The 25,461-nt window shown below is 43.9% G+C and overlaps 1 protein-coding gene across 1 annotated transcript in view; it reads right to left on the bottom strand.

The window, feature by feature from the left end:
* The window catches only part of pax7a (paired box 7a), a 31,634-nt gene extending 6,173 nt beyond the window's left edge, over nucleotides 1-25,461 (bottom strand). Inside the window, exons 1-5 of the mRNA XM_047026662.1 lie at nucleotides 25,008-25,461; nucleotides 23,571-23,806; nucleotides 23,136-23,265; nucleotides 22,741-22,869; nucleotides 4,390-4,589 (exon numbers count right to left, since the gene is read on the bottom strand). Of these exons, the coding sequence (XP_046882618.1) occupies nucleotides 4,390-4,589; nucleotides 22,741-22,869; nucleotides 23,136-23,265; nucleotides 23,571-23,806; nucleotides 25,008-25,092 (780 nt within the window). The 5' untranslated portion in view covers nucleotides 25,093-25,461. The remainder of the gene's footprint in view (nucleotides 1-4,389; nucleotides 4,590-22,740; nucleotides 22,870-23,135; nucleotides 23,266-23,570; nucleotides 23,807-25,007) is intronic.

Raw genomic sequence — 25,461 nt, 5'->3', positions numbered from 1 at the left:
CCTTCCAGACTGGCACTATGCTAATTAAACTAGCTTGGAGTGTGAATTTGAGAGGAGAGCGGGATTAGCTCGATAAGCATCAGGAATACAGAGGCACTGAAGGAAAGTCATTTAAATTCTAATAATAAGAAAAACTGTTAGAACATCCTGCCTGGTGCACTACACACAATTTCTCTTCTGCATAAATCCTATTTACCTCTTTTATGAGCCATACACGCAGAGTGGCAGGGTGCACAGGCACCCAGTGGTTTGGGTGGGCTGCTGTCACAAACCAAACCCACTGAGCTGTTCACTCCTACCAGAGGAACCTCAAAGCACCAAACGCAACATGTCTCACTGTGTCTCTATAGCATGCGTCTTAGGATCCTCTCCAGATAGGATAACGTACGATAACGAGAAAAAAAGGGTTTCTTTAGGAGATCCTTTGTTTGTTTAGCAGATCATGTGTTTATGTAATAGATGCCTTCACCCAAAGCGACTCAATTCAAGCCTGACCCATTGATCTGTAATCCAATGTTCGACCTACTGAGCCATACCTATTCTCCCTCTCTGCATTGTTTGCAGCTCAAATCCATTAATACAAACAATAGCGACTGATTCGAATCTCCACGGGGTCTACATCTTTAACATGCGCCTCATGCCGTTGGAAAGTCACTGCAGAGAAAACACGGAAAGTTCGTCCCAGGACATGGAAGGGTTCGCAGGAGTTCCGAGGTTCCTGCTGAGCTGCTGAGCATCTGGGTGTCTGCAGTGGCCTGGTGGAGACAGCAGAGAGGAGAGTCCTCTGTGGTCTGCTTCCCCAGGACCCACCCTGGAGCTCAGCCCCAGACAGACAGAGAGAGAGAAAGAGAGAGCAACTTCTTGGCAAATTGATTTCTTACGCCTCATAAAAAGCCCATGCTCATACCTTATTAGATTCCGCTAACTACGATAGCTACATGCGGCACGCTCGTTTGCCTGTGAAAGGGGATCTATGAGGCTGATTGGCAAAGCGAGCCGTGCAGCAGAGCTCAGAGGAAGACGGGTCCACGGCACTGGAGGAGGTGGAGGGGGGGGGGGGGGGGGGATGAGGATGAAGAGGAGGAGCAGGAGGAGGAGCCGGTCGGCCTCCTGAAAAACTCAACTTAAATAGAGAAGAATGTAATTCACTTCATGTGTGAGCGGGCCTAAGAGCTGATTTACTGCAGGGGCCGCCACCTCTGGTCTGCACCCTACCTCCCTCATCCAACCCCCAACCCCCTCCCCCTGAGCCTTCTCTGGTCTGGCCGACAGCAGAGCCCCACCTGGTCCACACTCCTGAGGAGGAGACGGGCAGGGAGAGATGCTGTGTGTTCTGATGGCGTGTGGAACAGCCACAGCTGGTGAGGTGAGCCAGTGGAGGAAGGATGCAGCCTGGCAGCCCACTGATAAGGAGCCAGGTAGTCTTGAGGACCATAAACATACACACACACACACACATATATAACCACACACACACAAACAGGTAAAAACAGGTACACGCAAAAACCCACACCGAACCCTGCCCACAAAAAAACACAGACACGCACACACACACGTTATCAACAAACAGAAACACACGGTCCTAAACGCACTTCTGAGCGTTGTGGATCATTTCCCACAATCTGTTATTTAGGGACGAGATCGGCCATGCAGGCCTGCCCGGGGCTGCGTGAGGCAGTGTTGCTACTGCAGACTGACACAGGGTCAGCTTATCACAGACACTAGCAGCTGGCTAGATGAGCCGTGAGTGTGATCCATGAGTCAAAGCCATGTCAAACACATTAAATATCAGTGAGACAGTCTGCCAACCAGCCTGGTCTAGTTGAGCAGCAGTGAAAAGCCTCAACTCTGACACATTATCACCCGGGCTCCTAACCAACCATGACCACGAAAACTCTGGTAGAGAAGCTAGCGCCTCAGAAACCCTGCACTCCACTGCCCCAACACTGCCCCCCCCCCCCCCCCCCCCCCACGGCCCTCCCAGCCTCTCAACCTCCCTCAAAGACCCCCCCCTCCTAATCTCTAAACCTCCCCCCTAGCCTCTCTTACCTCCGTCTTCACCTCCATCCTAAACTCTCCGCCTCTCTGACGTCCTACCTCCCCTCCTAACCTTTTACCCTCCCTCCTAGCCTCTCTGCCTCCCTCCCAGCTCATCCCCCAGCCTCTGGTGGCTGACATCTGGATGATGCGTCTCTGCAGCTGTGGAGGTCGTCTCTGGGGCCCAGGGATCTCCTGTCTGCTGGCTGGGCAGCGGCCCTCAGAGCACCCACCGCTCCAAGGAAACCACAGCTGGCTGACATCTTCAAACACACGGAAGGTAGCCCTCCAGTTCACACACATCCACACGCCAACATCCAGGCAAAGAAGGTTTGTTGTCGTACTGGATGTGCCAGCTCCAGGGGTCGGTGGGTTGATAAGGGGATCTGTGTTTCTGAACGCTGGAGGAGGTGGAGCTGGTGCACGTTCGCTGTCGGGCATGGATCTAACAAAGACGGTGACGCTACTATACATCACATAGTTCCTTAAAAAGGAAAGAACAAGCTCCTCAATGGCCTCCTCAGTGTGTCCCAAGTCCTTCTCCCAGCTCTCTCGCCTAACCGGCCGGCTAACGTACAAGACTGCAGGCCATTATTTACTTTGGTTACCCAGACTCCCTTTTCTTGGAGTGACCTTCTAAGGAAATTGAGTTTGAGTTGACCTTTGGAGACTTTCAAAGCGTTCCTGAATTAGATTATGAGGGAAACTGCATTAACAATTATATCCATGACTTAAATACCTCAGGTTTGCACATGACATAATTTAGGCCTATTATCTCCTGACGAGGAAACACTGTCCTCTCAGTTTTAAGACCTTATTCATTTAATTTTATTTTTGTCCCGCTGAGACATTTAAAATGTGAAATCACTGGCCATACACACAATGAGTTAAATTCCTCAAGAGATTCTTTATGAAAATCCAACAGCTATTGACCTACAACACGTCTTATGTCTCTTTTTAATTGCCTGGAACTAAACGGGGTTTCTGTGTGACAATACTGGCCAATCATTGTGAATTTTATTGGGTCATTCTAACTTGATGATCAATTCCAAGATGGATTTGGATGCTACATTCATGTTCCATAAATAACAAGTAAGAATAATAAATGAGTTATTACAAATATTGTCGTACAAAATGTACTTTTAAACACTATCCATTACTGTGTCATAAAAAACTGACATTGAATGAAAATGTAACGACCATCAAAAATCTTAATGTACTGCAATAAAATAAGCTCGAGAAGAAACCCTCAAAGTCCCTTCCTAGGTGCAGCGCCGCCCATTTAGACGTACATGTTAGCGTTTTGGGACATGTGTGGAATCAGTTAGCCCGAGTGCATGTTAGCAGTGTGGGGGGGGGGGGGGGGGGGTTAGCACACAGACCAGCCTTCGGGAGGCCCACAGACAGACACTGTGGTTAGAAGAGAGGGCTGCCCTGAACCCTTTTTTCCAGCTAGTGTCTGATTGATTAATGTTGTTGTCGGGGCATGAGGTCCAAGCAGAGGATGAGGGACCTGCTGTGATACGCAGAAGGGTTTTTACAAGCGGCGGCAAGCTTGAAAGTGATGGGAAGAGAATCTGGCCAAACGCTGGAATGAGAAATCCATCAGGAATGCATTGCTCTCTCTGTCTCTCTCCCTCTCTCTCTCCCCTCCTCTCATTCTCTCTCTCTCGGTCTCTCTGCGTCTCCCCCTCTCTGACCCCTCCAGCCCCCACCATCCTCTCCCAAACTCCACCAGAGCAGCTGCTACTATAACTGCTGTGTTTTCCTTCAGTGTTCCATTAAACCAGCTGGTGCTGTGGTTGTCTGACGGCTCCAGAGCTTCTGGGTGTGATAAGGTGCAGCGTCCTTGCCCCGCCCCCTTCTAGGTGAGAGGAGGACTGCACAACTGTGGGGTGTGGACTCAGATACAGGGACATGCCCCTGGGAGAGAGTGCATTTCTCTGGTCTTTTCTTTTTCATTTTTCTATGCCTCGATCCCTTTCTGTTATATCTCAAAATAAATGTTGTATCTGGATTTGGTATAATAGGGTTCAACACAATTTTTCTAAACAAAATGAATCTAACATTTCGGACCTAAATCAAATTGTTTTGTCTACTACAACAAAGTGGATGAATCATAAAGGTAAAAAAATGTATACTTAGGGGGGCCAAGAACCTATACATTTTAATCCATGTGCTAGTATCTACTTTGGTGTGTTTGTGTGTGTGCGTCTAAGTGTTTGAGTGTGTACGAGTGTGTGCTAGCTAGTGTGTTGTGTGTAGATGTGCTTCTCCATTTACATGTTTGCGTCAAATCTTTGCTGATTTAGAGTGTGTGTGTCACAAGCCGTGACTCCCTCCACCCCTCACCTGTACTCTGGCCTCGGTGAGCTTGGTCCTCTGGGCCAGCTCCTCCCTAGTGTAGATGTCGGGGTAGTGCGTCCTCTCAAAGGCCTTCTCCAGCTCCTCCAGCTGCTCGGCCGTGAAGGTGGTGCGACTGCGCCGCTGCTTCCTCTTCAGGGGCAGGTCGGGCTCCGACTCCACATCCGAGCCCTCGTCTGTGCGATTACCTGGGCCACAGTGGAGGAGAGGAAGGGGGGGAGGAGGGGAGAGGAGAGGAGAGGTGAGGAGAGGAGAGGAGGAACGGGAAGAGAGGCAGGCCGGGTAAAGGTCATTACGGGAAATGAAAATACCATCTGTTTTGGTAGCTCTTTTTATGTGGTACAACACTGCAGGTAAATGTAACTCTAGAAGACGGTATGTACCCTTGTTCACTGTGTTAAATGTTATTTATGTCTATAGGGAAAGGTATACCGTGTAGAGATTGGAGATAAACCTATGTTTGATACAACCCCCACTTCAGTGGCTCTGCTGTGGCTGGGGGCTTCATGTCTAATGAAGGGGGGTTTCAGATTCAAAGAGGATTCAGATGACAGCTCCTCCACTCTGTCTCCAAGCACAACAGAGCAACTATTATCTCATGCTGTGGATATTTAGACAGTACATAAGAGGCCTGATACACAATCCCGTCTTGGAGAGGGGCCCCTGAGGGCCCGAGGAGAGCGTAAAGGGCCGCTGGAGGGTGGCTGTGAGGGGGGGGGGGGGAGGGGGGAGGGAAGGGGGAGTGGGAGGGGGTTAATCTAACCAGGCCACCTTGCTGCTGCCCTCCCCTCCATTCTCCCACAATGGCCCAGGGCACAGAGCTCACAAACAGAAACATACAGCACCGAATATCACAACCTAACCATTCAGTCCCATGTGTTTATGTGTGCTGTCATTTAATGAATTACAACATATCTCGCCGTTACTTTTTTAGGGCATTTAAAATAAGCTGCATTTCCGCTTGAGGAACAGAGATATCCACACAAAGACACACAATCGAGGCCGACAGGAGAATTTTCTGACAGCGAATACGAATTACCGCAGTACATTAGCATCATAACTGAATTTAGAAAATTGCATCATTTTCACCTCCTCTGCATGTTTATTCAAACTACATGGTGCTTTTCATTCCATGTCATAAAATTTCATATTTTCCTCATTGAGATGTTGACAAGGCGGTGAGACATGCCAGTGTTGCTCCAGGCATGGATGGATTGCATCATGCGCAGTCCAGAAAGAGAAGGCTCGAGAACACAGAGACAAATATAGAAGGAGAGGGTGTGCATAAGCCTGTGGTTCCAAACAGGAGCACCACTCCACTGAAACAACCCAACATCAATCTCCTGGAGGTCTGTGGAGGCTAAAGACAGTTCGATAGGCCCGCTACTGCATGTGTGTGCACAGTTAATCTACTTAATAAAACAACACTAAAAAAAAGAAAACCCCCCCATTTCTGGAACACACCAAATGGACAAAAGAAAGAACCGCCCCAGCCCTGCACACAGACACACACCCAAAATAACAACAGTGGGAATAAAAGAGCAAGCGTACTGGCTGCGATTCAAGGCCAGCTCCGCAGTTTAATTAAACAAGGAATTAGGGGATTATATGGAGACTATCATTACAGGCCACTCCATGAGTCTTCTGTGGGCATCTCTCCGTCCCCCTGAGCTCACGCTCCGCGATTCTCTGCGGATTACATGTGACTGCAGGACATGAGGCCGCATTCATTAAATCAATTCTTCCGTCTTCCTCCTCCTCCTCCTCTTCTAATAAAGATGGATTCCACGGCACGGGCAGCCGACACCGGCTACGGCGAGGTTACCACAGGATGGTCTTGAACATACAACGGTTGAATATGTACATACGCCACATAGCCCTTTGTTGGTTTTCATGAGGATGCGGGCGGAGCTTTGCCCCCGCCTAACTCACCATGACAGCACTTGAGACTGGCACAGCGGTCTATAGATCACTTTCCAAAGTCACCTCTGTGTCCTCCAGAGGGATGGCGGGGGATGAGGAGGGCAAAGGGGGGTTGAAGCTGACGGGTGCTCAAGAGGTTTTAAACCAGACAGACAATTCTACATGTTGTTTTTGCTGGTTTTCGTCCCTTCCCTTGTCTGTGACACAGTCTTTGTGCTTTTCTACAAACCACCTCTATAACGAACGCACAAACCTCTAGCCCATTCGGCAGTGAAGGTCAACAACGGCTTGCCTTGCCAATGAGCATGGCTCGGTGGGTAATATCTCGGACACCGGCGCGAACAGGGAATGCGTTCAGGGGGTAGGACTCATCTCCGAGACAACATCTTGTGATAGGGGTGCCAAGATTCATCGAGAAAACCAGGAAGTTGTACATCCTGGCTAACACGGTTGTGACAGAAACAGGATTCAGTGCGAACACATGGTTCCTCTCCGTGCTGGTGCGAGGCAGTCGGCGCGAGGTAGAGCCGGCCCAGGTGTCTGGGTAACTTATTGTGACTGCACGGCTGAAAATATAATGCTCTTCACATAAAGGAGCTGCTCTGGAGATATGTCTCTGGGTAGCCAAACCGGGATCCCCCATCATTCTGCGTCCTAATGGTGGTTTGGTCGGTAGGAAGCAAGAGTAATGAAACACTTTACACTGGTTTCACAGCAAGCGAGTTTCTGAAATTTGAATAACACGCCAGCCGCTCTCTGCGGTTTTAAGCATGCTGGCAATGTTGATAAAGGGAAGAACCACTGGAGGAGATGAAAGCTAACTACCTTGAAACAAACCCCAATCCCCTATGGGATCCTGAGGTCAATTTTCAGACAGCTCTCACTACCACGTTGAAACAATGAGTAACATCGTGATTAGACCTTCATATAAAGCCGTCGCTTGCTCTAATTCCATTTGTAGGTTCTGGGAATATTGATAAAGAGCTCCAACATCTCCTCAGCATTCATCCGTCAATTAGAGGCGTATTATCCAACTGCCATGATTACTGCTAGTATCCCCCTCCAGGAGCCTCGCAGGCCTTTCTCTTATTGATTTAAACATGAGGCTGGTTGCAATGCAAATACAAACCAGATTGTTCATATGATGCTGAAATATTAAGCATCAAAGCAATCTTTCTATAAAAAGAATTTGAACTAAAAATAACAAATGACTTAACAGGCAGCCTCTAATTGAATCTCATCAGTAATGGATGGGACTGTTTATTTTCTTTAAAGGCAACAGTTTAAAGTTAAACTGTGATCTATGCTATGCCTGTTTCAAGAGAATGTACACTGAGAGCATTTGTCTACCGATACCTAGATCAACCACAAGAAGGACTAGACTCCTCTGCAGACTGAAACGGTGGGATGGGACAGGGTCTCTGTAGACCTGTCCTAATGAAAGGTTGGCCCAACACTGCCTCTCTCTCTCTCTCTCTCTCTCTCTCTCTCTCTCTGTTGACCCCCTCCCTCTGTTCACACTGCAGCTCTTTCAGATGGAACACTCATCGTCCCGTCCCCCCCTTCAATACCCCTCTATGGACACTCTCCTCCTCTCACTCTCTCTTCTCCTTTATTAGCCCCTGTCTCCTGCCACTGCTGAGGTCATGTGTCCTAACTGGACTCCTGTCTCCTTGGCTGAACTAGTCAATGTAGTCATGGTTCACGCCCAGACCTCACAGTGTTTACCTGTGAGGCCTTGCAAAATGTACCCACTTGAGGATTAATAAAGCGTTATATTGTCTTAGTTTTCACTGACAGACCCAGGCTGGAATACTAGTAGAGATTTTCACCTTGGAAACAACTGCTAGATTAGAACAGAAGTCGAAACCTATCTCAAACCCATCAGCCGTGCATATAGGATCAACATAAAGCTGCCCCATTTGAAAATGGTATGAGATATTTCAGGTTAATGCTTAAAGATGTTTGATTAAACGTGTCAGAGATTAGTGCCGAGCTACCAGCACCAACACAGCTGCTGTAATGTACAGTACAGCCTCTGTAGGATGTCTCTAACACCATAACCAATGGCCTGGATATCAGCCTTACCTTTGCAAACTATCCAAGACAGAGGGACAAAAAAACAGCCCAGGCTTTTGGCAGTAGCAGCATTAGCTCATAATGGCTCATTTTGAAAAGCATATTAGTTCCAGCATAATTACAATCAGGCCTCACGCTCTGTGTTTCTCAGGCGCTCACAGGACCAGCCTCAGAGTACCCAGTCACACCAGTTGACTGTGACTGACAGCAGATTTGGTTAAACTGTCTCTCACCCTCCCCTCCCCCCTCTCCTCCTCTCTCTCTCTCTCTCTCTCTCTCTCTCGCTCTCTCTCTCTCTCATTTCACCCAAAGGACAAAAATAACCCCCAGTCTTTTCTGTCTATTTATGTTTACTTGTTTATTTTGTACATGTCTTTTGTCGCTGTTAATGTCGCAATTATACTTTTTGTCAGTCGGAAGGAGAGGGCAAGGGAGGAGGGTGGAAGGGGGAGGGGGGGGGGGTCTCAAAAGCCTCTAATTATGCTAAGAGGCCCGGTGATAAGAGGCACCAGGAGGAGATGAGGATCTGTTATCTGTGACATCCATCTGTCTCTGTGCTGTCTCTGCTGCTCCGGGCCTGGCATGGCATATCAACACGCCTGTGTTCCTGTCCTCAGGACTGCGTGCCGTTGAACCTCTAACAGAGGAGGGTTTGTTTGGGAGGGGTGGCAACATCAAAAAGATGACAACTTGCGAATTTGCATTTTTAGGGGACTGCTGGTGTTTTGGGTTGCTGGTGGAGGCGAATGTTTCCTTTCCTGAATGCTCCTTTTTGTCCTTGTGTGTACTGTATATCCCACAGGGGTTTTGCTGACATGAGACATGATTCAGACGACGCTCGAAAGAAGGTGTTTCAGCGTCTTTTAGTGCTCTTTGAATGAATACAAGCCTCAAATAGTAATATTTATACAATGAAAACGTAAGATAACATGAGTGCTTTGCATTTGCTAAGAATAATCTGTTAGCGATGCCTTCACAAGCATAGCAGCACTAATGTGTGCACATCCCCGGCATGTTTGTGATGCCAAACCTTCCCTTAACCCAACTGGGGTCCTCAGAAATGGTTTGGGTTTCATCTCCTGGCTGGCGGAAGGTCGCATAAGTCATTTAGCTTCCCTGAGAAGAAACATGATGAGTGGAAGTATACTGCCCAAAACATCAACTTAAAGTTAGAATAGCCGGTTTGAGTCCTAAAAAGACCTGTAAATCGATTGGTGTAAAACCGTTTAATTTATAGAAACTGACACAGTAGTAAAGGAGTTTATATGTATACACTTGTACTATGTTTTTATAAATATTTTGACTCCTACAAATATTTTTACTTGTACATTTTCGACTACTTTACCCTCAACAGTTTCCTGGTCGGTTACATTGCCACTGCGTCGGTTCCACCATCTGTCAACATTCCACAGGAAAATTCCAGAATTTTACTTTTTCTTTTGTCCGTTCTGGGATGAACGCTTTGGACAGGAAGAGGTGCTCTGAGAATGAAGGAGAAAGAGGTAGCGAAGGACGAAGCAGTAAGACGGGAGGCTCCATAATCTTTGGCTCTCACAACAAACAATTAGCCCTCTTTTCTTTCTTTGAGGTCGGGGAAAAATGACAGGGTGAAGGGGGGGTGGTGGGAGAGAGCAAAGCGACGGCAAAGGCGATGGCGATGCTCTTTTATGGCTCTTGTCATTGGGATGAAGGCACGGCGCGTCCATGAGAGAGCGCACGCTCACCTTTAACAACGGGACGTCCACGGGGCCTCCGGGCCCCTTTCAGCCCCAGAGACAGCCCTCCTCGGGGGGCCATTAGAACCTGAATGGAGCCCTGACAGCCCTGTGCAGCTCCACGGGACATCCTTAAACGCTGACATATTGACTCCCCATGTCTGCTCTCCCCTCTGCTCTGCTCTGAGTGGGAACCCGCATGTAGGACTTGAAGAGCGGGGTTCTGTTTTTTCAATATTGTTCAGCTGGATGGACCAGGGGTTGTTATTGTTATACTCTACAAGGTCTTTTTCTTCTCTTTTTTTGCTTACCAAGACATTGTACTTTTTGGGATTCTTTTTCCATACACCTAACAAAATACAGGATTATTTACTAACAAGATGTGTATTTCTTCACTGTGTCAGTATTTTAAGCTGCTATTAAGAAGGTTTCTGTCTAAGCTCCTTGATGCACATTTGAGGCTTGAAAACCTGACAACAGGCCCAGAAAAACATCAATTTTTATACAACATAAAATGGCTTTAAAGGGACTCTGTGGCCTGTGGACTTCTGACGACTTCAAGTCGTCAAACACACTCATCCCCCTAGCTGATGATGCGTCCCTCCCACTTTCCTCTCCTAAGGCGAGCTTTAAACCAGCAGGTCCTCTCCGTCAAACCCAGTGTCACCTCCAAGGGATGGGTTCTCTGCTAATTGAGGTCACAGACAAAAGTAATGAAATTAAGAGAGCGACCTCAAACGGTGCCCAGGGGGTCTCTGCCGTGCTGGCACAGCAGAGAGCCTCTGCCCCCCTCAACAAAGGGTCCTCCCAAAAACCTATGCAGGAAATCAAGCAGTCGGGTCTCAGGGCTATGAGCAGAGTTCTCCCGGAGAAACACATCATCTCCTCCACAAAGCCCAGTGGAGATTAGGGAGCACGGCGCAGGAATGCACAGCAGACCGATTCTAACGGCCCCAGGGAAGCTTCCTAATTTTACCGGACAATGTGAAGGAAGAGGATTGCTGTGTGAAGTTTGTCTGATTCAGGAGGATGTCTGAGGGGATAGTTAGTTCCTCTGATGTGGAGTCTCATTTTTTTTCAATCCAAACTGGAGTGAACATCATATGAGAAAACGAAATCTCATAACAACGTACCCAGCAGTAACTACAGAAACCCTTCATGTACAGAAAACTGACCGAACACAAAACAACTATCTCTATTTTGTACTTGTCAGTTGACTATTTCTTTTGACGTTTGATTTATTCTGTACACTGCACAGCCCAAGATCTCTTGTACAACATGATAGGCACAAAGGACCTGACCCCTGACTTAATGATGCCTAGATTACAGCCCAGCTGGGACCAGAAACTGGCACCTCCTAAGAGGGGGGTAACCAGGCAGATGAAACAATGCACCCTATCTCCTTGGGGATTTTCTATCTTAGTTACTGATACCAGTATTACTTTATTATATGTTTGCAAATCAACAAACAAATAAAAACTCATCTTAAAGTTTCCAAGGCTTCTTTTTTAAACATACTTTTAATGATTTTTGTTATTACGTAGTGAGATCATTATTAAAATCATTAGAACTTGTAATTGTAACTTCAAGACGCGTCATTGGATCAACATAAGTACATTAAAAACTAATTATACATTTAGATTACATTTGTAGGTTAAACGTAAGACAAAACTCTTTCCCAAATAGTTCCTCAGGATATTTCAAGTCATTCAATATATCCCATGTGTGTGTGTGTGTGTGTGAGTGTGTTTGTGTGTATGTGTGTGTGTGTGTGTGTTGGGGGGGGGGGGGGGTATCCGTGAGTTGTCACAGTACTTGGGAATAATATCTGAGATCCTGACTCCATATTGGAAGCTTTACAATGTAGCAGAGAGGCAAAGCTTTTTGAAATTACAGTATGTATTCCCCAAGGAGGGAATGACAGAGGATGCAGAAATAAGCCCATTAGTTGAAAATGGCGGATTCCATTTGAAGTTGTTATTTGGCTTGGCAGCACGGGAGCTCCACCCACTGTTGTTACTACCGCCGTCACTTTTTGACTTGGTGGGAGAGAAAAAACACATTTCTGATTTGCAACACTCTCTGAACATGTTTATTGTCTTTGTGCAAGTAAAAAACTCAAACACACCACGCACGCACGCACACACACACACACACACACACACACACACACACACACACACACACAATTAAAACAAATGAAGATTGCAGAGGCGAGGCAGATCAAGAGCATAAAATGCGAAATGTTCTGGCCTTAAGTAGCATAGGCTAATGGTGATTTTTAAACTAGCAAACCATGGTCGATGTCTCTCATTCATCACAGTAAGAAAACTGGGCATACTGTGTTAAACCTAATTACTGTTGCACATTATGTGGGCTATTCCTGTATTGTAATAAAATTAGCCAGAAATGCTTGTTGTCTTTTCTAATGCAGCGCCTTGGTAACCAGTGTTCACGCGTAATGTGACACACAGTCCCGATCTGTGCCAACTGTCACTATTTGACGACCCTGGCAGGCAAGGCGAATCGAATGCAACAAAGTTTTTTTAATAAATTCCGAAGAACTGGCCTGCTCTATCATTAAACAATTAAGCATGGGTAGGCATTCAGTGAATAAAGTAAAATAGCCTGTATGCTACCGTGTTTATTCATATTCACGTTTTGTGACCTCTCAGTCGGACTGTTTGTCAGAATAACAACGGCTTAATAACCAAGAACATATCTATTTATGCAAATATTTCCAGTTATTACACCGCCCATCTTCATATTTACTTAGGATTGTGTGAGAAAGGCATGGAAATCAAATGACAGCCTATAATGCCTATTTTTCTCCGCAGCAAAGAAATGTCTAAATATACAGACTGCAAGACTCCACGGATCTTTATAAACACATCTTCCACGTCAAAACAAGAGTCCATAATCACTGGAAACAGTGAGAAGGTTAAAGAGCACGTATTCCATACAGCCTCAGACGTTGGCTATTGGCTAAGGCAACTAGCTTGAATGAAATCACATGGTTGTCAATGCAAAAACAGCCAGCTGGATAGAATGATGGTCTGAGATGTCGTTTAGGAACACAATATGAGCACTCAAAAGCCGTGATTTACACAAAATTCTCAAACACTGCTAAATCCTAGTTTAAAAGTTGGGAGCTGCTTATTTTCCTTGCAACGCTTCCTAACGCAAGCTTCCATATAAAACAGAGTCCAGCCAGCGTTGACGGTGAAGTGGACCGGTAGCAACAGTCGGGAGACAGGTGCTCGGTCTAACTAGATCATAAACACGGTCTTTTATCTGTGGCGCGCTTTCATTCAGCTGGAATCTAAGAAGCAATTGCATGCGTCCTTAGCTCGGGCTCACGATCTGTAAGGCATGGACACGCCATAAAAACACCAACATATTATGACCGCCTACAGATTCACAGGTCATTTGTGTAAGTAATTGCATGCGCCATGTTTCAGTTGTGGAGGTGGTTTAGAACCACGTGGCTATGCTACTATCTATGACTCGAAAGCAAATGTTCTCCATATAAAGTTGCCCTCATGGCCTCTACCTCTTCTTGGCTTGGGGCTATGGGTTTAATACCTTCCCTATGGGGCTCCTCCCCACTGTCTTGTCATCATTACCAATGAACTTGAATTTCTATAGGACTGCTTTATTGCATGCTCACATTAGCACAAGCACTGCATGACAACCAGTCTTGTTCGCTTGGCAGTTCACTGGGTGAGTCAGTGTGTGCTCAAACATGAATGCTTTCATGAGGTTTTATTTGTCATTTTTACTGATTTGTTCATCAGTCGGCTGATACGTGATTACAGGAAGCCATTCAGAACCCTCTAAACACACATCAACCCCTTACACCTCTGCACTCACAACCTCAACAAAAGTTTGATCAATTCCTGAGAGCAAGAGAAATGGTGGAAGCTCAACTTTCGAGAGGCTCTTGGTGCAATGAAAACACTCAGAAATAGCAGAAGGCTACTTGCTTTCTATTTGTTTTCAAGGGGGCCTGGAAGACCAACCAATTAAATGAGATTCTTCTCATTCAATACTCAATACTATAGCCTGGGTTGGTTTACACTGACACCTTTGAAACTAATCTTCTCCAGTGAGAACCCTTGTCTCTGCTGGTGGTATGGTTGAGGATCACCACTGAGAGGGAAATAAATGGACCTTTAAAAAAACATTGCTTTTCTTGTCAAGACTGATACCCACTCGAGAGCAGTCTAAACGTCAACTCATTCCCTGCCTATTTCCTCTCCCCTCTTTAGAGCGACACCTGGGCCTAATGAGAGAGGGAGGGAGGAAGGGGCAGAGAGGGAGAATGAGTGAGCGAGACAGGGAGAGTTTCAGAGACAAAGCAAGGGAGAGAGAGAAAGAGGACCATCCCAGGGGGCTGTGGGGCCCTGTCACCTGTGAGTGCTGCTTTCCTCCGGACAGGTCGGTGATTGTCCCCTATCGCAGTTGATACTCACCAACCACAATTCATTACAGCTTTACATTAGTGAATGAACTGGCCACATTGGCTGAGCAGACAGACGATTAACAGAGGACTGGCCAAAGAAAGAAATGGTCCTCCCAAGGCTCCCAGACTAAATTGGATTGCCAATACAACCCAGAGACGTTTGAGTAAGTCGAGAAAAACAATGGAGCAGAAAATAAATACTCAGTCCACTGCCATGAAGACTCCACTTGGTAAACTAACACAGTATTGATCGTCTTCTCTTTTTGTTTGTTTAGAAAAGCCTCATCCCTGCTAATAGCTGTCTGAGAGTGTAATCTTCCCCCTTGTCCTCCCCCTCCTCCCCTCCCCTGCCCATTCTCTTTATGTGTTCTTTCAGAGGGCCTCACATACTTTAGGTTGAGCGTGGCGCTTGGGTGTGGGCCGTGGAACTGGGCCACATTGTGTTGCTAATGTTGACACCTGCCAGAGCAGGCTTGGTCTGTTTGGGGACCGCAGCGCTCAGAGCTTGATGCTCCGCGTCTTTAGCCAGATTAAGTATGGGTCGCTGGGGTCACAAATCACTGGACTCCCTCTGATGTCTGGAGGCAGAGAACCAAAGAAGACTAGGTGGGTGGGGGGACTAGAGAAATAGAGGGGGCTGCATATTGCTGCAAAAATATATATACAATCAGAATATCTTGTCATGAACCTTTTGGGTTATTTTTGATTCAATAGCCTCAGCAATTTATTAACTTTAAAAATATTACATTTGATATTTTCTAATTGAAACCCAGTAGGTCCATGGTCATACAATTAACTTCAGCAACCCATACATTGTAAGACTGCCTTAATCAATGCACAAAGTCATATACCAACTGTTATGCTCTCAGAAATCATGACTTCATCACACACAACTGTCGTAGTCCCATCTACTTGCACAACGAAATGGATACTGTATGTGTACAGTCGGTGTAGAGAAGTAGCTGTGACTATGACAGCAATTCAAGCTCAGTCTGCCCCTTCCTCTGCAAATCTCCTTCTCTTCTCTCATGCTTTGAAACTGCTTCTGTCCAGTCTGATGCTGTCAGTTTGAAGGCCCCATTCAAAAGTATTCATGCATCTGCCTCGGAGGCACAATGGCAGCTAGTTTATAAACTGTCTGCCCAGGCGCCCACAGGCTTTAGTGCTTATTGTTTTCGGCCTCTTAATAAACTTTTGGAGGAGTTCATCAACCTGCTTGAATAGCCCGGGCAGAGAGTCTCAGAACACAAAATAACAGAAGGTTCTTTTCTCCCCTCTCCCCTTTTCTCTTCTCTTTCTCTAGGGGCCATTTGGTGGACAATGGAGAGAGTTGGCTGTCAGACATCAGAGGGCTTCTAATCCCAATACAGGGTTTTCAAAAAAGGTATTCAATTAAAACGAATACACTTAAAAAGGAGGAGATTGTTGTAGAAAATCGAATTTTCTGTTTTTCTCCTGACGGAGAGAGACAGAGAAAGAGCAAGACAGTGGATGAAACACGCAGCACAATGCAAATGCCTTTTAAAGGGAAGCCTCACATTATCAAATGATGCATACACATCATATAAAAATATATTATCAGTAAAAACTATACACAAAAAAAATACGCAAGAACCCTGTTTTTATTAATTCTATGATTCTAGGTTTTCTTAGTGTGACACCTGTTACTCAGGCATAACTAATTAACCGACTGCAATAAAAATGTTATATTGGTTTTAAGCCATTAATCCACTGTTATACCTTTCAACTGTGTAAAACACATTCTGAACTTTAAAGACCTTAATAGATGTCTGCTGTAATTAATTTCATACCTAATTAGAACTCACTGTGCTGCAGTCCATATGCGCAAGCCGCCTTGTTTAGCCTGCTGGAAATGAGCGCCATAATTGACATGCGGCTAACTGTGTAAAAAAAAAAGAAGCCCGTGTGAAGGACAAAAAAAAAACAAAAAAATCCGTGAGCGGTTCAATTCAACAACCCCGACGTCAAACCAAATTGCTCATCCCCCACGTCTTCCCCAAAGGCTGTAAAGCCGCATGGACTGCGACCTGGCCGCCGACTGTTTCCCAGTGGTGCACTGCGTTTAAACTCCGCAATTACATCTGACAAGTTCAACGTGTTAGTTTCAGAATAGGAAAAGCTGGTGAAGTTATGATTTCCGAGTCATGGTCACAGGGTACCCTCTTGTCAGCCCCCTCTTCTCATTCCTAACTGAGCGTTTATCAAAAACTGTATAGGGTTCATGTAAAAAAATAAAAAATAACGACAACCATAATAATAAGAATAGGCCTTCATGTTATTAAAACAATAATCAATTACATCATATTTGTTGGTGTGGTTGCTGTTATTAGGCCTATTATTATTCGTACTGGCCTACTGAATAGCCTACAGTAATTTCACGTAGCCTAACTATTTAATCCAAATGTAGCCTATTCATCTTCTTTCTTCAACTGAACATTCTCCATCAAATTAAATGAGGCCAATGCGTTTCCTTGTCATTTCTAGGCCAATGTATTGATGTGCCTAAATAAAGTTAGCCTATAAAAACACGGTTTTTAAAAATGAACCACTTGTTGTTAACATGTTGACTTGATGTTGACTAAACATGTGTGTGTCCAGCCTACTTCGTGAATGTGAAATACAAAAGACATCCCAACGCTAGACTAATAGAAAATACACACAGTCTTGTTGGCTTTATTCAGGGTCACGAAAAGTTCTTATGGTGAAAATTGGCGCCATGGTACACAGGCAGAAATTATGGCAACTTCCTGCACTCGAACACATTAAGTGAGAGGAGGCCTTGAGGGCATTGCTTCCTCTTTAATTTGTCTCGTATGGTTCTGATCTCCCCAAAAAGTCTTCGACCCCCCTTGTCCAGCAAAACGTTATGAAGCATGAAGATTTCGTTCCCACTCGTTCGGGTTTTTGAGCTCCGGTCGTCAGTAGCCTACCGTGTGCAGGTCGCTGTGCTTGCCTGCTGGGCTGGCAGACTGTATCTTATCTGGATAGAGGCATTGTAGCCTATTTCTACAATAATAACTCGAAAACACTCCAAATACAGTAAATTGCAGGGTGCGTGCTGTGGGATGTGGTAAAGCAAGCCTGTCAAAATATTAACAATCAAATAGCTCAACGAGATGATCACATGAACCGTTTTTAGTTATTAATGGAGTGCAAACTGTCTTGATAGATTTGATATAAATTCCAATGTCTAAGAAACAAACATTATCCTGGACTTGTTCCACACGATATAGATCATTGACAGGCTCGAAATCCTTGATGTCGTTCAGTTATGTAATTATTATTATTATTATTATATCCTAATACATGATCTTGTGCATGTATCATTAGAAAAAGGTTCGGGGATTTTAATTAATTATTATCATCTAGCTATAGGCTAGGTTACGGTTCCACTCTCAGTTTTTTGTCTACTATTTTGACGGTGCTCTAAACCAAAATCCCCCCACATGACGAATTTGGGGTCCCTCTAAAGTTCACAGGTCCCCAATCGCTGGTATAATTGCTCACTACCGAAGAGAGAACGAATCGGGACATTCGGTTGCTCGTGTAAATTTCCTTTTATCTCTTTAACATGTCATAGCCTTGCCTGCTTTCCTTTGACGTATGTGTTGTTCATAAATCGTACAGGCTACCAGGGAGGCAGATGCCCTTTCGGAATGGCGTTGCTTACAGGGGGAATGACACACATGCAAAATAGTAAATCTGCAATAAATCCGAAGGGTTTTCATCAACAAGAAAATATGCGAAGGCGTAAATAGTTTTGTCACTTGTCACAAACCAAACATTTAGTAGGCTACTTGGAAAAGGTTAGACACCTTTTCATAATGGCTTTGACACGTTTTTTTTTAACTAGGCTATGTTGAAAGGTTTTCAGTGCCAACGATTTTAAAATAAAATGCATTCAGTAAGTAAGTAAATGCAGTAAGTAAAAATATCGAATTAAATATGCTAGTTTTTTACTCTTGTAAAACTCTGGTTTTGTACTCTTAAATGTATGACCACTTGTGAGGGGTGACAGTTAAAAAGAGATCGACTCTGTCCATCACCAGTATATCTCCACATGCATTAGCCTTATCCTATTCTTTCTAGGCTATATATCGCCTACTTTATATTATATTGCCTATTGCATTAATGCAATTAATTTAGCATTTACACTTAATTTATTTTTGTTTCAATTCATTTAGCATTAAATTGAAAAACAAAACAAAATAATAATAAAGTATTGCATTGCACTTAATAACAACAATAATAAAATAGCCTAATTTGTTAAATAGTAGGCTAGCAGTAGTATTAGTATTATTATTGTTGATATAATAACCATTAATGTTAACATTATTAGTAATAGTAATAAAACATATTGCTTACATTACTATTGATAATGTGTTGCTAGTCTTTTCAGCTCTCTGAGAAATACACAAATGTTAATACCGGAGAGTCTGGAGCGGGATGCGGGGAGAGAGGAGGTTAATCCGAGTTTAATGCAGTGAAGCACAGCGCAGGGTCTGGGCTATGATGGGTATGTTATCTCTGCCCAACATTTGGGTCTCTCTCAATTTCAACCCAGCCCAATGACTGTGAGAAAGTGCAGATGGAGTTGCTCTCAATGCCTCAGGAAAAAATGTTATTAATAGCTAAATAACTTCCCCATACTTTCACTAAATCTCTCTCACACACTATTCCAGATGGATTTGTTTGAAGTGGCCTCTCGCTTCATTCCCCTGTCCTTCTCTTTCAGCGCGGCTTTAGACCCAGAATATAGCTACAGTATTTCCATACACTTGGAAATCGTGAGTGCGCGTGTTTGTTTATGAAGGGGAAAGGTGTGTGTGCGCGCGTGTGTGTGTGTGTGTGTGTGTGGGGAGCATAACATAGGCTACACGTAATTATATTCCTTGATCAACTTCGTGACATTTGTTATGATGTTATAAAGGCCTTGGTCCACCTAACCTTTTATCACAAAATTGAGTGCGTTTTAAATTGAGTGCGTTATTCAATATAGGCTATAGCCTATACATTATCGTTTGAGTAATATTTCTTTATGTTAGAAACAGGCTTTAGCCTAAATCTTGAGCGATGCCAATGGTCATTTAATTGAATATACACATAGTATCCAAGCCTCAAGCCTCGGATTGCCTGGCTCACCTATACACCTCTTCATCGTTCCCTCATTATCCCTTTCCAACGCCAAGAAATCCTATCAGGCTTCTGTTTGATTAGATGGAGAACCTTAGGTAATCCGCCAATTTGTTGAAGTGTCCATCTCCTGTCGCATCCCATCTCTCCTTGCGCACAGGTGACAGTTTGTTGGTTAAACACCGCAGATGGTCCCTAAAGACGATCTCCCTCCCTCTCTCTCTCTCTCTCTCTCTCTCTCTCTCTCTCTCTGTCTGTCTGTCTGTCTGTCTGTCTGTCTGTCTGTCTGTCTGTCTGTCTGTCTGTCTGTCTGTCTCTCTCTCTCTCTCTCTCTCTCTCTCTGTCTCTCTCTCTCGCTCTCTCTCTCTCTCTCTCTCTCTCTCTCTCTCTCTCTCTCTCTCTCTCTCTCTCTCTCTCTCTCTCTCTCTCTCTCTCTCTCTCTCTCTCTCTCTCTCTCTAGCCAGTCTTACGCAAACAAAAGCATCTCCAGGTTTGCGCACACTTGTGACTTTTTGTCGTGGCGCAACCTTGTGTCCCGTTTGTCGCCTAATTAAACTTGGCAGAGCGATTTCTGCGTTTCCTTGTCACTGGGGGCGAATTGAGCAAAGCAGCAGTGACCCGACAATGGATTTTTGTTATCGTCCTTATTGCAAAAGAGCATATGGAATTCCTGACCTTACATCCTATTCTGCGGTTGCTTCACATGGCCTTCAATAAGGATACCACGCAATCTGAGAAAACTGATAAAAACTCCAAACTGGTATCCATAGATGTGACAATATTGCCTTGACGTTCCAATATCGCAAATATAGGCTATTTAGCATACTGGCGTATAATTAAACATGTGTTTGTATGTGTTTAATTACGTCAGATTACCGAGGATGTACCCTATTTTAGGCTATTGTAACCTAAATTAGTAGCCTACACAAAAATACAAAAATAAACAAATAGATAAATACTCATGAAGTCTGAAGAGCAGCATAAGCGAACCAAAAATCTCATGAATTTGCGCCTGGAGCGAGCCACTGTGAGCTCCGTCCTGAGATGAAAGTGAAACTGAAATAAAAGGCTCTACTTAATCTTCTTTAAAGCTCTTATACATAACGTTTGAGCCTCAAACTCAGAGAGTGAGGGCTTGATTGGGGATAAATACATTTCTTACCATGCCCGTAAGCTATTACACCCTCCCTGAACACAGACGCCTATTCAGCAGTCACCGTTTTCATCACTCTAATAAGTATTAACATTATTAGAAATGCCAGCAGCCGCATGGTAAACTGTGGAGGGAACGAATCTTGTTTCAAGAAATTGAAAGCTTATAGCCCATAGCCTACGTATAGCCAACCGAAAACTGAGTGCTCGAACTGCGGTACAGAACATAAGCGGCTCCCTTGACGATAGCCATTGGATAGTAATTGCACCGTTCGCTATATATAATACTAAACAACTGTGTAATAATGTTTCTTATTGCTGGGATTATATACGAATAAGGGACTGTGAGTATTTGTTTGTGTAAACTATGGGCTATTCCCATTTGTTATTGCGTGTTTGCATGCAGCTAAGAAACACAATTCGACCTCTAAATGGACACAAGCCTTTTAGAAAATAGAAAGAACCGTTTTGCACCATCAAATACTCATTCTGCTCCAACAGACTGTTCTATAATAGTACAAAACTATCTAACAGCGGGGTGTACTGAATAATTCATTTCCTTTTATATCTTCCCTTGCCCTTTGTACAAAGTTTTTTTTTCTCTCTCACTCTCTCTCTTTGCGGGACTTTGAATGAGAATGGACAAGCCTATATTCTCCTTTTCGCTGCCGTGCTTTCTAGGACTTGCCTTTGTACCTTGGAATCTTCACTTAAGAAAAGCTTCAATAGAGAAGAGGTTTTGGGACTGAAGTTCATCTTCAAGTTTGAAGGGGCCTGGCAGTGTCTTTTACAGAAAAAAGCTTCTGTGAACTCTTATCTAAACCCTATTCACACATGTTTGATCATCTTAAAGGACAACCTTTGTCTCATTCAGGAAAGGTTTGTCAATTTTTTTTTCTTACCATGTTGTCAACGACATAGAGTGCACTTGACGGTTGTGGTAAAGTGGCACAAAATGATCTTATTGAACACATTAAATTAACTAACGTAGCTTACTCTTAATTTTAAAATAACCTATAGTTGCCTATAACAAAATAACCAGAAACGCGCAGAATAATGTCAGAATAATGTGCATTTTAATATAGGCGTATAATAATATCATTACATATCGATTCCCTTTCATAAAGTGAACCATAGACCACTTGTTTTTTGTGTTTAAATTAAACAAGTAGGCCTATAGTGATTAAACGTCTATTAGTCAAAACACTTGATCCTGGCTAAAGTTTCCCGTCATGCAGACACTGGTCTCCTTTAAATCTGTCGGGCGGTTCGTCTAACTGACATTGATTGTCAAACGGGTCAACTGTCAGCTGTCGTTTAGAGTGGTCGTTAAATGAGAGCGAAAGGAATTTGCTACACAAATTAATTTTCTGGAGCTAAATGCCTTCCGTCAGGGCTCACATAAATAATTGAGTGATTGAGTAACTACTGGCTGCATTTTAAAGCAGGAATAAATGCACCCAAGGCTCTTTAAATTGACCGTGCATGTGTGAGAATTTCCCAAGAGATGGACAAGCAAACATTTAAAACGTTTGATGCCTAATTGAAAACGATAGGCTATAAAATATCCATAAAACACAGCATCTTAGTGTGCCTACATGATAAATAAATAAGTAGCCGTGGTTTATAAAAAATACAAGCTATTTACCATAACATAAATATGCTAAAACAGAAAAAGCAACATGACAATAATGACAAACATAAAATATTGTCATCGTGGGCTATAATTACAATGAAAATAATGTTCATTGTAGAAGCAGGTCTATAATAGCCTACTCATTGCAATAGTATTAGAGCAAATTTCACAATAACAACATCACCTAATGCCGTGTTTATATGTTGTTGACCTACCTTTGTCACCAAGGATGCCATCTATGCTGTGTTTGGTTTTCTTCTCTCCATCCTCATCCTTCTTATCACAATCATCTTCATCATCTTTCTTGCCAAATCGGGCCCTCAACACACGGCTGATGGAGCTCACTGATGATGACAAAGCAGAACTCCAAATTAGTCTATCGAATATTCAAAGTGCGTGAGAAAATTATTTGTATGTCTATTTCCTGTACTTTTGGGCAAGCGTCGAAGAACTATTTAGGAGAGTGCCTGTCCATGTAGAGTCATGGTGTAGGCTACCTGCAAATAATCATCTTGGTAACATAATTATATATTTGGTGCATGTTGTCTCTTTAAATAGAGGGGTTAGTCACTTATAATAAGGAAAGGTTGCTTACCAGATGAAGCCTCACCTGAAGGAACCGTGCTTCTGTCGCACACGCCGTCCTTCAGTAACTTGTCACGGATCTCCCAGCTAAACATTCCCGGGTTCTCTCGCTTGTACTCCTCGATCCGCTTCTCAACGTCGGGTGTTGCTACTTGCTTTTTTGTAGATTGAATACAAAAAAGAAAGGCAGTTCAAAACACCACAATGGTAATTTACTACAAGACATCATATTAGACTACTTTTATTATATTGCTCGTTAGTGTCCATTTTCATAATATTCCTTGGGAATTAACACGTACATTAAAAAGCAGGCCTTTCATTCTTACCACAAACCACAACCCAGTGACAAAATATAGGAGTATGCATGTAGTCAATGGTGGGCCTAAAAAACATCTAGGCTATAGGCCGCATTAGGCTACAGCCTGCGTTTGCAGTGAAACATTCTTCCTTGTCTACTCACCCTGGGCTTGCTGCCTCCTATAGCACCGGGACGAATCGAACCAGTCTCCTGGTACCGACAGAGGATTTTTGAGACACAACCGTGAGAAACTCGCAGCTGTCTCGAGATAACGCAGGGCCGGATGCCGTGGTGGGCCATCTCCACGATCTTGTGTCGAATATGGTTTGGAAGCGGTCTCCCGTTGATGAACACTCCACCGAGCTGGTTCACGCGCCCTTGGCCCAGAGGGGTTGACACTGTTCCATGACAAACAATAAACATCTCAACAATACTTTTATTGTTCGATAGAACACGTGTTGCAGGCCGTAAGCTATAGAACTGATTTGAGTTTCACATGCCTTCCTATGAGAGTTAAGAGGATGCTTGTTAGCTGTTTGCTGTCTTCAATGAAAGGCCACCAGAGTTGTCAAAAACGATACCTTGCTGATATGTATGTGTACAAATAATCTATATACAGCCTACATAATGATATAAACATGTATTTATGTACTTATGATCTGCTAGCCTACTGCATAGCCCTGATTGTCATACAACTCCAGCTCATTCATAATAGGATTGATAAGGCATAAATAACAGCAGGTCAACATTAACGATGACCACCGATGAATCACACAAACAAGTTTCTTCCAAAACTCTTGCATGATGTGCCATGCTAAAAACCTATCACATACACAATATACCCAGACCTGCAGGCCTGCTATTAAGCCGTCCGTTTGCAGATGAAAATCATGCCAAACTCATTCAGCCCGCCTGTCAAGGGAGGAACACAGCACTTCAACTATCCAATTTCGCATTCAAGAGGATCTAAAGTGTGTGGCACTTTCGAACTTGATTATTCCTAGTCATGTTGTACAAATATTGATGTGATCCTTTGAGCCGTCTCTTTGCTGTGTATATTATTTCCATTTGCAGCGCCAGGACACTTCAACAAATCCTGGAGCTTGAGTCATTTGCGAGCTACGTGGTTTTGTGCATTTTCGTGTAAAACACTTGAGCACGAACTTTCTAAAACCAGCAGCAACTGCTTCCATAAACACATGCAAATACAAATGCATCTTTTTTCCGCGCATGTGCTTAGACGTTTGTCTTAGGAGACTTATCATCAGCACAGCTTCATGATTCTGAATTTGGATTAAGAGAGAGGACAATGATTCCTTCTTTTTAACTAAGAAGAAAACATGCAGCTAATTCGTAAAAAAGATATGAATATAATAGTAACCATCTTCAGCAACTAACCAACAGCAACTAAGTAAAGCCACGATGCTTGGGTGCATGTTGTTTTGATTAAAAAAATATTTACAATTATTTTATTTTTTAAAATGTACAGTATGCTACAGACAAAATAACCATTCCCAAAGTGATCGCTTGTTTGCCGGTAAAATTTAGAGGGAAAATAAAGATCAAATTTAGAGGAAAAATAAGGTTCGCATTGCCTACCTTCCAGTGGAAAGCCAGTGCGGGGATAATTCTGGCCTGGCGCGGGGCGCATCATCCGAGGAACCGTTCCTGGTAAAGTAGCCATTCTAGCTACCCAAGAAACGACGAATGGGCTATGTCTGGTGAAACCAAGTTCTCACTCTGACAAAGTCCAGATACACGGATGCAGTTCTGATACAAAATGTCCTCAAAGGCACAAGATGACAAACTACAACCTCGTAGTCCCAGACAGATAAATGTGTCAATATTCAACCCCTCCAGGGGGAAAAGGTGTTGATATTCTTCACTACTTGTCAGCGTAAAATCAGAGCCCTTCGGATAAGGTTTGTGTGTGTGTGTGGGGGAAATGTGCAAGGGGAGGGGGATACACCTTGCACTTAAATGTATAAGTGGGCAAAGGTTTTCTCAGTTATTTGCCGTGATATACTTAGTGGTCAGCTATAGTTTTGATAGC

Source organism: Hypomesus transpacificus, chromosome 9 (assembly GCF_021917145.1).
Source record: "Hypomesus transpacificus isolate Combined female chromosome 9, fHypTra1, whole genome shotgun sequence".
Lineage (NCBI taxonomy): Eukaryota > Metazoa > Chordata > Actinopteri > Osmeriformes > Osmeridae > Hypomesus > Hypomesus transpacificus.
Note: the sequence above shows the minus strand (reverse complement) of the source record. Positions and strands in the feature narration are given on the sequence as shown.